Source organism: Martes martes (assembly GCF_963455335.1).
Source record: "Martes martes genome assembly, chromosome: 16".
Lineage (NCBI taxonomy): Eukaryota > Metazoa > Chordata > Mammalia > Carnivora > Mustelidae > Martes > Martes martes.
Genome location: NC_137904.1, coordinates 42,705,195 through 42,719,713, shown reverse-complemented (window position 1 = coordinate 42,719,713; position 14,519 = coordinate 42,705,195). Strand labels below are relative to the sequence as shown.

At 43.8% G+C, this 14,519-nt stretch overlaps 1 protein-coding gene across 1 annotated transcript in view; it reads left to right on the top strand.

The window, feature by feature from the left end:
• The window catches only part of FBXL20 (F-box and leucine rich repeat protein 20), a 96,982-nt gene extending 91,341 nt beyond the window's left edge, over positions 1-5,641 (top strand). Inside the window, 3 exon segments of the mRNA XM_080825819.1 lie at positions 1,318-1,374; positions 2,704-2,916; positions 4,450-5,641. Coding sequence (XP_080681945.1) covers positions 1,318-1,374; positions 2,704-2,916; positions 4,450-4,557 — 378 coding nt within the window. The 3' untranslated portion in view covers positions 4,558-5,641.
• Positions 5,642-14,519: the final 8,878 nt, after the last annotated feature.

Genomic DNA, 14,519 nt, shown 5'->3' with positions numbered 1-14,519 from the left:
GTGCTGATTCTTCATTTATTGAGGTGTCCTTCAGGTATCCAGGCAGAAGTACTCGTGGCATACATGGTAAGGAACTAAGAAAATATATGCCATCAGTAAGGTTGCCAGTGGAAAGAAAGTAGGTCCAAGCATTCAGGCCATAAAGATGTTAAAGTGTTTCCTTAGACATACAGGGTTATAACAGTAGTAAATAATTAAAGCCTCATCACATGGACAGTATAGCACTGCCCCCACCTTTTTTTTAGTTCAGTGAGACTTGGACCCCTTATAATATTAGCCCTGGAGATCCAACTCTGCCCTTTGGGCAGACAGACCAAATACTGCCTCAGCAACTGTTTCTTTTATTACCAATTATAAGAGCTTTAAGATTACTAGTTGATCAGAGAGAAATTTTTGAAGGGGATCTCCTAAAAAGGAGATAGATTAGTAAATCTTTTTAATGGTAAAAATAAAGATACTTCCAGTAACTATAGAGGTCAGTTTTTTCTAAATTACGTGTTATCCAGACACTCCTTAGCAACTGTTCTTACTAAACTAGAACTTGGTCACATCCATCCATCTCTCGCACATGCCTGAGTGTGCAGTGCATCCTTTTCAGTGTTACTCCTTTTCAGTGATGTGCACACACCTTCTCTCCCCAACCTTCCATCTCCCACCATTTCTTAGCCCCTTGTGAAGCTGTGTGTTGTGATCATCATCATCATTTCAGAGTTGGAGGAACATTTGAAAAGAAGCACTGATTTACTTTCCAGCCTAAGATAACTCTAAAAGACTGTTCTTCCTTCAAGAGTTCCTCCTTCTTGAATGTTCATAGCTAACCCAGATTCCAGCAGCCCCTTTTCTGTCATCTTTGGGAAAATACCTGACACCCAGGTTATCAGAGTTCTATCATGGCTTATAAAATATAGGCCAGATATACTTAATAATTTGAGGATATTTTCCCCTTAAAGAATTTTTTTTTTTAATAGAGCAGCGTCTCCTGTTTCTTTTCTGTGGTGGTTCTAAGGAGGTAAAACAAAGTCCAGTGGGTGGAAGTAACAAGGGGACAGATTTTCATTCATTTCAGAAACAAAAGAGAATTTTCAACAGACCTGTTCAAAGATGGAAGACTCCAGATGACTAGATGTGTGCAAGCCTGCCTGGATAGGTTCTCAAAGAACAGGTTCAAGTAGCTGAAGGGCTTTCAATCTTAAGATCTGTTATTTTATGATTAATATCAGGGTATCAGTGTAGAATACAGTTATACTCAAGAATGAGGTATAGCCAAGAAGCTTTTTTTGGAATTATACCTATAATAAACTTACGTATTTCTTTCAGATAACAGATAGCACGTTAATCCAACTTTCTATACACTGTCCTCGACTTCAAGTATTGGTAAGTTTGACTTTTTAAAGTTTTATGTGTTCATTGGATTTAATCAAAACCTACCTCATACTTTCTTCTTGGTGTCTGGCTACCATTTTGGGAAAACATATTTCTGCAAATTGCCAACTTTTATCAGTACTTGGAGATTGAAAAGTGACATGGAGGGTATGACTTCTCCCTCCCACGTGAATTACACTTCAGCCTGAATAATGTTTAAATTTCAGCGATCCAGGAGACAGGATAGCCCAAAATACAATTTGCTTCACCTTGAGACTAAATGGTCCTGTAAAACAGAACTAATCAAGGCTTTACTAGGGGTGTTCTCTGCTACTCTTTCCAGTAGCACTGTGGGAAAACATTCTGCTTAACTATTTTGTGTCCAGGCTCATTTTTTGTATGTATTTTGTGGTATGTTACTAATTAGAATTGGGACAAGGGGGTTCTGAGTTTCACTTGGGGGAACCAGGGATTTAAGGAAGATTGATGAAGTAAAGGGATTTGTGTGAAGAGATGACCACACCTGACAGGTGTAGGAATCATCTTCGGTTAGTTAACTGTTTGGACATTCCCCTGTACCAGGTATTCAGTATTTAGTCCAAATTCCAGAAGGTTTTATTCAAGAAAAACTTGAGGGGCACCTGGGTGCCTCAGTGGGTTAAGCCTCTGCCTCCAGGTCAGGTCATGATCTCAGGGTCCTGGGATCGAGCCCTGCATTGGGCTCTCTGCTCAGCCGGGAGCCTCCTCCCACCCCCCCACAACTCTCCTGCCTCTCTGCCTACTTGTGATCTCTGTCAAATAAACCAATTTTTTTTAAGGTATTTAAAAAAAGAAAAAAAAACTTGAGCCCCTCTTATCCCTATAGAAAAGTATAAATTTGTATGTGGGCTTGGATACCATGATTTGTTCATGAACTATTTTGTAGTCATTGCATGAATTCACACAGTATATTTAGAATCACACAGAAGGACTTCTGGGTGGCTTAGTAGGTTAAGCGTCCAGCTCTCGATTTTGGCTCAGATCATGATCTCAGAGTTGTGAGACTGAGCCCCGCATCGGGCTCCACGCTGGACATGGAGCCTGCTTTAGATTCTCTCTCTCCCTCTCCCTCAGCTCCCTCCCTGAAAAAGAATCACACACAGAAACGTCAGTCACTGATAGTCAAAAGCAGAACCCCAGCAACTCTAGTTTGCTTTCTTACTTCACCGCGTAGATCTGGTGATGGCTCCATAGACATCACAATCCAACCCAGAAGGTTTCCTTTCTGCCTGTATACAGGCCGGTGTCTAGAAAAATACCATGAGGTCTTCCAGTGTCCTTCCTTGCTCTATTTGGCTGCAGAGTCTGTCTCACTGTGAGCTGATCACAGACGATGGAATTCGTCACCTGGGGAATGGGGCCTGCGCCCATGACCAGCTAGAGGTGATTGAACTGGACAACTGCCCACTGATCACAGATGCTTCCCTGGAGCACTTGAAGAGTTGTCACAGCCTGGAGCGGATAGAACTCTATGACTGCCAGCAGATCACACGGGCTGGGATCAAGAGACTCAGGGTAAACACGGCCACACACTCTCCAGCTCTGGTGCTCTCGGCACCTTTCCTTCTTTCTTTTTTTCCCTCCTCCATTTCCTTTTTGCTTGTTTGTGTTTGTTTTTGTTTTAGATGTAGATTTCTGTGACTTGGACATTTAGCAAAGAGAAAAAAAAAAATGGAAAGCAAACCTAAGGGTAGATAGGTTTTACCTGTTGTTCCAGATGGAAATTTAGTGGGAAAATACCCACTGAGAGGAAGAAAGTAGGTCTCCTCCCAGCAGAGTCTCTCCCGTAATGTCCAGGGCTTAATAACATGCCCAGAGTCAAAAACACATGCCAGATTCAGGAAAGAAAGAAATAACATAAAGAAAAATACTTAGTTAAATGGGATTTAAGAATTTAATTTGTATTTCCTTTCACATGAGACCCTTTTGCTGGGGTTCTTTTTTAAGACAACAAATGGATTAAGTAGGGTTTTTTTGTTTGTTTTTGGTGGGGTATTGGTGTTTTTTTGTTTTTGTTTTTTAATGTTTTCTTTTAGCCCCATCCTCCATACTAAAGAGACCCATGCATAGTCAAATGACTAGAAGACAGGTTGCCAGCAAGGAGGTTATAAAAGGATGAATGAATCTGTATGTTAGGTTATTCAGCTCAACAGACATTTATTGGAACATCTGTTTCACACCTGCTGTGGGAAAGTCACTGTGCTTAGTTAGGCCCTTACAACCAGTGTCTGAAAACATCCAGATTGGCCATATGGCATCTGAGTACATAAAGGAGCACCAAACCTCATCTTGAGTTCCAGTTGGTCTTAGTTCTTCCTCTCCCTTCTGACCTAGAGGACTGAGAACATAACTGCTGTGGGAAAGCCTTGCAGCCATTTTCCTTCTACACCAAAAGAGGAGAGCCGCAGGCCAATGAGAGCCTCTTCTATGGATGGCCTCCTTACAGAATCTCTTCCAACTCTGAGTCCTCAAGACTTTTTATCTGTTCTCAAATCATCACTTAGCACTTTTCCATTTTAATTTAGCTATTTATGTCTAGACTGTTAAGTTCCCTAAGAGCAGGACCTCTGTGTTGACCATCTTTGTACTCCCTTATGTAACTAGCACAGTGCCTTGAGTGTGCCAGGAACTCAGAAACTATTTATGTAGTAAAAACAGTGTATTGTTAACAGAGGATAATGGAGTTTTTAAGAAAATATCAGAAGAAACATTGTCCACAGTGACGTGGAAAAAATCATTTTAAGCTTGTACAGTTTCTTTCAACTTTGGGAATGCAACTAGCAATCCCTTTGGGACAGGTTAAGAGATTAGTATAAAGTCTTACCCCAGTTTTATTATTAAAAAGCAGATACCAAAGTCAGGAGCTATTTAGTCATTTAGAACAACCTGGAATACTAGAAAGCAGAACCCAGGCCTCTCAACATCCTGACTGGTACTCAGCCTCTGCCTTGCTTTCATGTTCACTTAGCCCCTTTGTTTTTTCTGAAAAGCAATGTTGCTCTTTCTGTTGAAGCCCTCTCTCTTAGTAATGTTTCTGTCTTGTTTCAGACCCATTTGCCCAATATTAAAGTCCACGCCTACTTCGCACCTGTCACTCCACCCCCATCAGTAGGGGGCAGCAGACAGCGATTCTGCAGATGCTGCATCATCCTATGACAATGGAGGTGGTCAGCCTTGGTGAACTGAGTATTTAATGACACTTCTAGAGTTACAATGGAGTCTCCAGTGGAAGCAACCCCAGTGTTCTGGGCAAGGGTTACAAAGTGAGGGCAGCGTCCAGATCCCCAGAGCCGCACATAACATGCATACCCACCCTCACCACCACCCACTCTAGTTCTGTGACCAGGGGACTGAAGCCCATGCTGGCTTTATCAAGTGGATTGGTGAAACTTAACCATTCCTGTTGGACATGCCAAGAAGAAAATCATAGGCAAGGCGGAGGGAAGGGGGCATTCCAGCAAACCCAGTGTTACTGCTTCTGCAGTTTCTTCATTTTGTGAAGGGGTTTCTTTGGTGATTTTGGAACAGCAGCTGCAGTCCTCCAGGGTCAAGGAAAGCATAGAAAAACAATATATGTTGTATCCAGGGACCAGAAAGAAAATTTCTTCGCATCCTATAAATGGTAGTCATCCATCATGAGATGACTACAGAGCTTCTGTGCTTCCTTGTTCCCATGCCAACATGCTGAGCATGCTCACAAAGAAGGCTCATCCATTCCTCCTCCTGTTTTAAGTATTTGGCCCAGAGATTTCCTAAATGGTTGCACTGAAATCTCTGTGGTCCAAATGTGATGACTTACTCACTCAAATTGTCATTCTCTGTAGCACACTTGTGCACCTGTCTTTCGTTCTTTGTTGCTCCCTCCTGCACTCTTGCTCAGTCTGTCACCTGTTCATTGTCTGCTTACTCACACACGATTGTTACTCTTTTGCTGTTGCTGTGTTTACAGTGTGCATTTTGGATGATTAGTTGGGGTTACCAAACATTTTTAAAAGAGACATTATCAATAAATATTTTTTTAATTCTAAATTTTACCATTAGGGGACCCTGCCTGAATCTTTGCCAGTGCGAAGGGAAACTATCACAAAACCGAGATATGGTACGAGAAGAAATTCAGCTAAAACTGTTTTGATGAAAACAAACTTTGCCTTTTGGTTTCTGTTATACCTTGTGATATTATAATAATACGCATGATATGCCCAGTATTCTCCCTGCACCTCCCATCAGAATCCACTAACTTAATAAGGAGAAAGAAATGCATTATTAGTAAAGAGTGGAATGGCAGATCCCAAAACTGAGCCCGAAAGCACCCCCCACCCAAGGTCAGACATGTCAGATATTCACTGAAATCTAGGTATGAGCAGTACCATCGCTGATTGGTGTCTCTGAGGTTGTTTTGTTTTAGTAGGAATGCTGCTAGAGTTGCTGTGCCGTCTAGCTGGTCAGTTTCTCTCTTTTTTCCCCCTGTTCCAGCCTTTCAGGGATACGAGAATGACCCTAGAACAGTTGGTCAACTGTATGTCAGTGTTGATGGTGTATCTCAAATGTTGTCACCTCGAAGGACCAGAACCATTTCAAAACCTATCAACGCTCTCTCTCTTGTGCTCCAGGATTCCCATAAAAGACAAGGGCAACCAGATGAAGGCTTTGAGAGGAAGCAGGGGGTTCAGTGTCTGCCCAGCGTGGTCAGCAGAGCTGAAGGCCTATTCAGTGCCCATGATTCAGAGTCAAAGAAGAGGCTTCCTTCCTTCCCCCCAAAAAGTCATAAAGGATGAGGAAACTAAAATCAGTTTCTTAAGTATAAGAAGTAGATTTCTAAAGCCCAAAGTTAGAAACCTTATGTGGTTTTTTAATAGGACACCTTTTTTTTTTTTTTTTTGGTCTTTTAGGACATTCTTGTGCAGTCTTCCATGATCTTAGATCATCTTCTGCATGATCCAGGCTGTTAAAAGACTTGTTATAATGCTGCAGGTGCTGGCTCTACCAGCATATGTAAGAATAAAGTAGGACTGACTTCTCCACAAGCAATTCCATGAAAGGATGCTAGAAATCTGTACTGTCCACCATTATTTTGCATGTTAAATTTACTTTAAGTCTTATTTTTTTTATTATACCCTTTTAAAAGCTCAAATTACTTTCATTTTTCATCACTCCTTCCCCTTATCCTCTTTTCAAAATATCATATGAAGAATATACGTAATTTTTTTATTGGAGTATAGTTGGAATAGGGATATACTTTGTAAAATGAGACTCCTCCTGGTTATACCCCACATATACAGATGCACACATGCACACATGCTTCCAGATGTGGTAGATAATATTCAGATCCCCAGGTAACTCATTCAGACAAAAGTAAAAAGAGAAATATTTAGGAGCCATCTGCTCTAACATATTAAGGTTTTTTTAGTATTGTCTGAACAAATTGACCATAAAACCCTGATTGGTTAGTGAGTATGGATTTAAATTGCCCGCCAGTAGAGGCCATTAAAGTATTTCTTTACTTAAAAGGTACATAAATGTAAAAGACCCTATTCACCAGGACACGAACATCTTGGAAATGCCGTTTCTCATCTCAAAGAGTGGACCCATGTGCAGGTGCCTGTGGACTTGCTCAGGTGATCCCTACCTATCTGGGCCAAGAGCAGAGTCCAGTGAGAAAAAAGAAGTATGCAGCACTGGTGTGTATGTGGTCGGGCCTTATTCCTTTCACGAGAAAACTTCAGGCCCTTCAAGCTTGGAAGGAAATAGATTTTTTTATGCCAGTCTGCAACCTACACCAGCTAATGAAATGTACCAGGAATTTAAGAACCCAGAACGTGGTAAGTTTTGGTCAGGTGGAAAGGGCCCCACCATCCTATCTTAATATTAGGGATACTTTTGAAAATTCAGTAAGGCTTCAGGGGTTTAGGTAAAGCTTCTTAGCCTGTTCCTTTGACTCCAACCCTGGCCCTCTCTGCCTTCCATGATGAAGAAATACAGAGTGAATGGAGAGATTTGGGATATGTTAGAATACATCAGAGCTAATGCATAGACTCACAGGTAGCCAGGAGGGGTTACTGCTGTGTCTTTGGAGAATGTTATTAAACATCCAGATCACCTCTTCTCCAAGCAGCCTTTCCCTCTACATTTTCCAGCATCATTTGCTACATCAGTATCTTTTGTGGCCTCTACACTGGCTCCACCAAGGTGATCCCAGCTTCTTTTTTTTTTTTTTTTTGCACTGCTCCCATTTTCTTCCTGTTCTCATCCTTGCCTTCTGTTTAAAGCCTCCATCTTACTCCCAATGATGCTGCTGATTTATTCTCAGTGTCTCTAGTCTCTAACTTCCTCTTTAAGCCCTTGTCCTGACCCAAGCAAAATCTCTGGGCAGCCTTGAATACAGTAACTGTTGTGTGGTTCAGGTCATTTTTCACTGGGTGGTCTTGGACATTTGCTTACCAAAATTTGAAATCATACTGTTGGATATGAGGAATAAGGGGATCAGGCTTTATCTGTTCCCCCCCCAATATTTTGACTATGAAAGCACATTGTGCTCTATGTAAAAAAAAAAAAAAAAATCTCCTCCTATTCTGCCCTTTAGTGGGTGTAAGAGTATTTCTTAAATGGCTTTTGTAAATTTCCAATTAATTAAATTAATTTCCAATTCATTAAGTTGATGTAGCAGACCTCCAGCACATATTTTAGAGGGACACCTGGCAAATATTTTTATGATGATTTATTTTGGGCTTTCCAAATAATTTGAACTATTTGATACAGGTCTGATGCTACAGCATTCAGGTTCCTTTATTTCTCCTAATTGCCTTGTAAAATGCTTTGTTACCGGTTTGATAGCCCACTCATACCATGAGGGGTAAACAAGGTATGCGGGAATTTGTCCTGGTCTGAAGTTGTAGGGAAGTATGAGTGGCACCAGAAGGAAGAGGGGGCTGCCTGCCTGCCTGTGTGGGCAGCGTATCTTTAGGTGACTGTGGTTTTGAAGAATAGGAACGTGTGGGGATCGTGGTTGGCCCTTGGCCATTTAATGTTTATTGTGCTGAAAGTCATGGGTTGCTTATGACAGGCTACCGGTACAAGAGGAGGGGTTTAAAGGAAACGGGTCTATTCTGCCTTTCCTTCCTTGTGTGCATAGTGTGATTAGGTTTCCACCCCCATTGTGCATCCTGGCTGAGGAACTCTCTCAGTGGTATGCTTTGGGCTTCCGGAACTTTTTTTTTTTTTTTTAAAGATTGCCTTCCTATCTGCCCCCCAGTTCTAGGATCTTTAACCACCTCAAACCCAGGCAGTGTGAATGAGCCGAGACTTGTTTCAGACGAGGGGGAGGTTGGTTTGTTTGGAGGTCTTGAGTCAAACCCTCCCCCTTACAATGACCTTGGACCAAAGAACCCTAAAGCAGTAGGAGGGTGAGGAGAAATAGGAGTCTAAGCCTCTCGTCACCTTTATTTCTCTCATAAACTTTAATTGTAATATTGGAAGATACAGAAAACTATATAAGACCATGTTGGTAGGCTATAATTAACCCAGGTAATTTGGGAATAACATTTGGCTGTATTTGCTATATCCAGGTGCCCTAACTGAACAGCTTGGTTTTCCAGCAAAGAACATGCTGCTCTAAGCTTGCCCTCTCACTTGAGACAAACTCTACTTGCCAGAAACTCATTTGAGGCACATAAATGCTTTTTCTGCATGCAGGGCTTCTGCAGCTCCCCCTCACAAGGCCAGTCTCTCTATTTGTCCATTTTTATTCTTAGGAACATCAGATCTGCATCTCTGAAGGCTTTGACTCTTAGGAAAGTCAGTAAGAACCTCTCAGCTGAGTCTGAGTGAACCGTTGGAGCCCAACAGAGTTACACTTAATTTTCAGCAGGGGGTAAAAAAAAGGTCTTGGACAAGCTCACATGTGGGATATTAAGAGAAATTCCGTAATGTGCTTCCATCTCTGCCTCATGCGTTCTTTGAGTAAGCCCTCGGTGGAGTCTGGTTTGAAGGGGTTGAGTTCAGCCATGGTGTCTCACTGCCCTTTTAGGAAAAAGAACCATGAGCAACCAGAACTGTATCAATGGACTCTATTTTCTGTTTTTCAGTGTCTTGTTTTGAAGAATTGGGGTGGGGAAATGGTAGATGAGATTGAAAGTAAAGGAGAGAATCAGTTCTGGAACTGGGGCACTTTGCTTTGGGTACAAGCCTCTGTCCTGAATATGCAGAAACACCTGCCTCACACATGTGAGTAGATTTCCTTTCCTCTCCAACCAGTGAACTCCATGCCCTTCTCACTGGCACGGAGGGCTTCTACCCACCCTGCACCCGACCAGAGTCACCCAGATGGGAATGGGCACCCCAAAAGAACTCCTCTGGGCATGGCTTCCCCCCCAGAGCAGGAGTAGGGAGGCGGTGAATGAGAATCCCCATCCCAAGCAGTGATGGGAGAAGAGAGGCATCCAGACACATACCTTTTCTCTTTTGCCACACCTCAAGAACCCAGGGAAATCTTTGAAGTGATGTCTTTTTTATTAAAGTGGAAGAAGAAATCGTTGCCCCACAAAGTTCTGCTTGTCACTGTTGCTAACTACTTACTTTCACTAATTCAAATCTGTGTCTCACTGCTGCTCACACACATGTGTTTCTTACCTTAGCCTAACCCTTCTTAGCCCCTGAGGTCGTTATTTCTGTCTTCTTCCCTCCCTCCCTCCCTCCCTTCCTTCCTTTTTTTCTTATGGCACTAGTGAACGACAACCGAAAGTCTTAGAAAATCCTAACTTGATAAAGGAGTCTCTAACTGGCATGGTTTGATTAATTACTTTACCTCCCACCCGCCTCGCCCCCAAAGACTTGAATGATTTTCTTTCCTAGTGCTAGACCTGTAAAAAGTGAAACCTTTGCTGCTGCTTTTCTGGGTTTACATGTTTTTTTCCTGCCCTTAAGAATAATTTCTTACCTGTGCTTCTCTGATGACTGTTACTTTCTAATAAGTGCAGGAAGGAGGTGAGCCTGAGATTTCTTCTCTTACTCCCCTCCTCACCCTACCCTCAAACTCCATGCTAACCTCTACCACACATGACCCGTGGGGCGGGGCTCGGCAGAAGCTACATGGTTAGTGTTTTCGCACTGTGCCTCTGCTCTCGGAGCTGGCCCCGGAGGATCTGTGACTGCCCAGTCCGAAGGGTTAGAAGGGTTAGAAGGGTTACAGTCCTTCCATTGGTCGGTCCAGGGGAGAAAGGACTTCTGCATTTTGCCTTTCTCCATTCCTGTTTAATGACTCAACCTTCAGCTGCCTCCCACCCTGGCTGCCTCCTCTTTCCTACTAGGAATTGTTTCCAGGTAACCTGCCTCAGGCGGTTTCTGGCTGCTCTCCTCAGCCTTGCCCACCTTCGATGACCCTGAGAGCACAGACCTGTGCGGAGGGCAGACAGCTGGGAGGACCACCCCCACCTGTCTGCCTGAGGACAGAGCTGGGTGGGCAAATGGTGCTGCGGGAGAGATTTTTACCTTCAAACCAGGCTGTTCCATCCCTGAGCTAACCCCCTCGGATCCCTCTCCCCCTGAGGGGACGGAAGGCAGAGGATGGTTGACTGGCAGGGCCTGATCCCAAACCTTGCTGTGGCCTAAGCCTCCTGAAGCCTCTCGGCCTCCCCTGAGTGCTTCAGCGTGGGGAGCTGCCGCTTCCCTGTTCCTCTGCGAGGCCTGCCCCCGCGCTCAGCCGCTCCCTGTGGCTGACCCGGTCCCGACTTGGTGACTGAGCACCAGGCTCCATTAGCTGTCCAAGTGACTGCTTCCACCCCATACTTTTGGCGCTTGAGGATGGGGGGAGGGAGGGTTATTTAAAATAAAATCCAAGGTGGCAGTAGAGGATTCCTTTTGCTTTAAAATCTTTGGACTAAAAGAAAAATGTTTTTTATATATAAATATATAAAGTAAATTGTTATGTAACTATTACTGTTTCCTGTATGTTCTAATTTTGTTTTATGATGTAATTAAAGGAAATAAGCTGTGAAGACTTTTCATTTTGCTGCGGAAATAGCCTGACTCGGAGCTGTGATTCTTAACTTCCTTGAACCCCAGAACTGCAAAGGCTCCTGAGGCTGAATGAAGGCACTTCTTTCAGGCATCCTTATATTTTTTTAGTATTCTTTAATTAATACCCTTTCTTTATTATTTAATAGGCTTAATACCTTTTTAGTACCTTTACTTAATACCCTGAACTCCACCTGTCTCTGAGAAAAACAGAATACATAATATAAATCAGAGTTTCTAAAAAAACCTTTGTTTTAATTCATTGACAGCAGCAGTTCAGCCTGAGTCCCCTATCTGTGGAGAGCACTGCCCTCACCTTGACTAGGAAGGAATGATGGTAAGAGTAGTGTAATAATTACACAAGCTCCAAGCCAGAGTGTCCAGCTTCTCCCACACACAATGACCTCAGCTAGTTGACTCTCCCGTCTCTGTTCTTCGTTGGTAAAGTGGGGATAATAGTACCTACACTTCACAGTGTGAAGATTAAAGAGATAATAATACCACATGGTAGATACTTGCTACCTGCTTTTATTTCCTTTGTGTCAACAAATATTTCAGTATCGAGTCTGTGCTACAGGCTCCTAGGTTGAGAGAGAGACGGAGGTTAATGCAGTGGGGTCCCAGGCCTTTTGGTGGAAATGAGCAGTGGCCAAGTCAGCAACCTGAATTTCAATCTCACGTTATCTACCCTGTTGTGAAACACCCTTGGGGAACCCTGTGGAATTACAGGCATGATCACTGAGGTAAATGATGAATAAGGAATTAAGCAGGTATTTTTAAGAGGGCACCTTGGCCTGTATTCCACTCCATGCATATGGGGTTTTCTCTTCTCAGTGTTTGAAATTCCTTAAAGATTTTTTAAAAAATTTTTTTAAGATTTTATTCACCTATTTGAGAGACAGCACATGCACAAGCAGGCAGGGGGAGAGGAAGAGGCAGTCTCCTCGCCAAGCAGAGAGCCCGACGGGGGACTTGAACCCAGGACCCTGGGATCATGACCTGAGCTGAAGGCAGACACTCAGCTGAGGCACCCAGGCATCCTAAAGATTTATTTTCCTTTTTTTTTTTTTAGATAGGGAGCAGGATGAAGGAGAGAGAGAATCTCCAGCAGACTCCGGGCTGAGCATGTGGTGCCAATGTGGGACTCAATCCCACAACCCTGAGATCATGAGCCAAAATCAAGAGTTGGAGGCTCAACCAACTGCCCCTCAAGTGTTTGGGATTTTTATTAATATTACGAAAAGGGGCACCTGGGTGGCTCGGTCAGTTGAGTGTTGGACTCTTGGTTTTGATGCGGGCTCTGATCTCATGAGTTGTGAGCTCTAGCCCTGTGTGGGGCTCTGTGCTCAGAGGGGAGTTGCCTTGGATAGTCTCCCTCTGCTCCTTCCCCTGCTAGCATGCGCTCGCTCACTCTCTCTCTCTCAAATAAATAAATCCTTAAATAATAGCATAGTAATAATATTCAGAGGGAAGGGGATGAAAAAAAAATAAGCAGGCTCCTGGGTGGCACAGTCTGTTAAGCTTCTGACTCTTGGTTTTCGGCTCAGGTCATGATTTCGGGGACATGAGATCAAGCCCTCAGCCAGAGTCAGCAAGGAGTCTGCTTAAGACTCTGTCCCCCACCGCCCCCACTCTCACACGTGTGCGTGCATGCTCTCTCAAATCTTCAAAAAAAAAAAAAAAAAAACACAGAATAAGATATGGCCCATTCCCTTTTTTTTTTTTTTTTTTAAGAGTTTAATTTTTAGGGGCATCTGGGTGGCTCAGTCAGTCAAGTGTCTACCTTCAACTCAGGTCGTGATCCAGGGCAGGTCTGATCCGAGGACCCTGAGATCATGACCTCAGCTGAAGGCAGATGCGTAACCAAACTGAGCCACCCAGGTGCCCCTAGAATGTTTGGGTTTTTGTTTTGTTCTTTTAGATTTTATTTATTTGAGAGTGAGAGAGAGCACAAGCAGGGGGAGGGAGAGGAGCAGAGGAAAAGGGGGAAGCAGACTCCCTCTTGAGCAGAGAGCCTGACAGGACCCAAGGCTCAGTCTCAGGACTCCAGGATCATGTCCTAAGTGGAAGGCAGACGCTTAACTGACTGAGCCACGCAGGCGCCCCCACATCTCTAGAAGTTTTAAATAAGCATAGTGATTTGATAGTTGAATGGTCTTTTAGAGGCTTTAGTGATTACCTTTTGTCTAAACTAGTTGGGAAAAAAAAGAAAAAAAAAACAGCCAAGCTGATTTATTCCTGTGTCCCAGACACCATCCCTTGCCCTCATCTATAAGGAGAGAACCTTTCCCCCCAAGAGGACCAAAACACCAAGAAAACTGAGCAAGCATTAACGACACATTAAACATATATGCCTTTTTAAATTAACTTTTAATTTTAAGAAAAGGGAAGGGTGAATACAATTTTAAACAAACCTGAACACCCCCCCAAGAACCAGGCTGGTGTCAGTCTCTGGCTCTTGCAGCAGTATGCCCCTGGGCCTAGGTAGGAACCAGGAAGTAGCCATCTGGATTCTGCACTGAAAGCAGTGAGAAGGGCACCACTGGGGTGAGACAAGCCAACCATAGCTTCTCTGCTGCTCCCAAACCAAGCAGTGGGCAGTGCGCCTCCCACACCCAAGTGTTCTTCCTCCCCCAACTTGAGGAAGCCTCCCTCTGTCCTGTAGGAGGGATAGAGGGCAGGCATCTCTGAATAACGAGAACCCCAGGGCAGCCCGTCAGAGGTGCTCTGTACCTGGTGATGTCCAGCAAGCATCTTCTGTCTTGTAGGATGGGGGGTGGGGCCAGAAGACAGAGGGGGGGCCTTACCTTCCCCTCTGTTCTATTCCGTGGCCTAGAAATGGACGTTTTCTCCCTGGGCGGCAAACAGCCTTGCAGCCACAGGGATCTGTCCCTTTGACACCAAGAAAACGGGCATTCAGATGTTTACCAGCTGACTGGAAAACGGCACGCGCTCCACCCCACCCCCAGCAAACACATCTTCATAGCATCCTTTAATCTCATTTAGGAGACAAAATAAACACAATCTTGCCCTTTCTAGGGCCTGCTAGACTTCTTTCTCCTCTAAAACCCCTACCTTTTTTCCCCCCAGCCACAAAGTATGACTCATTC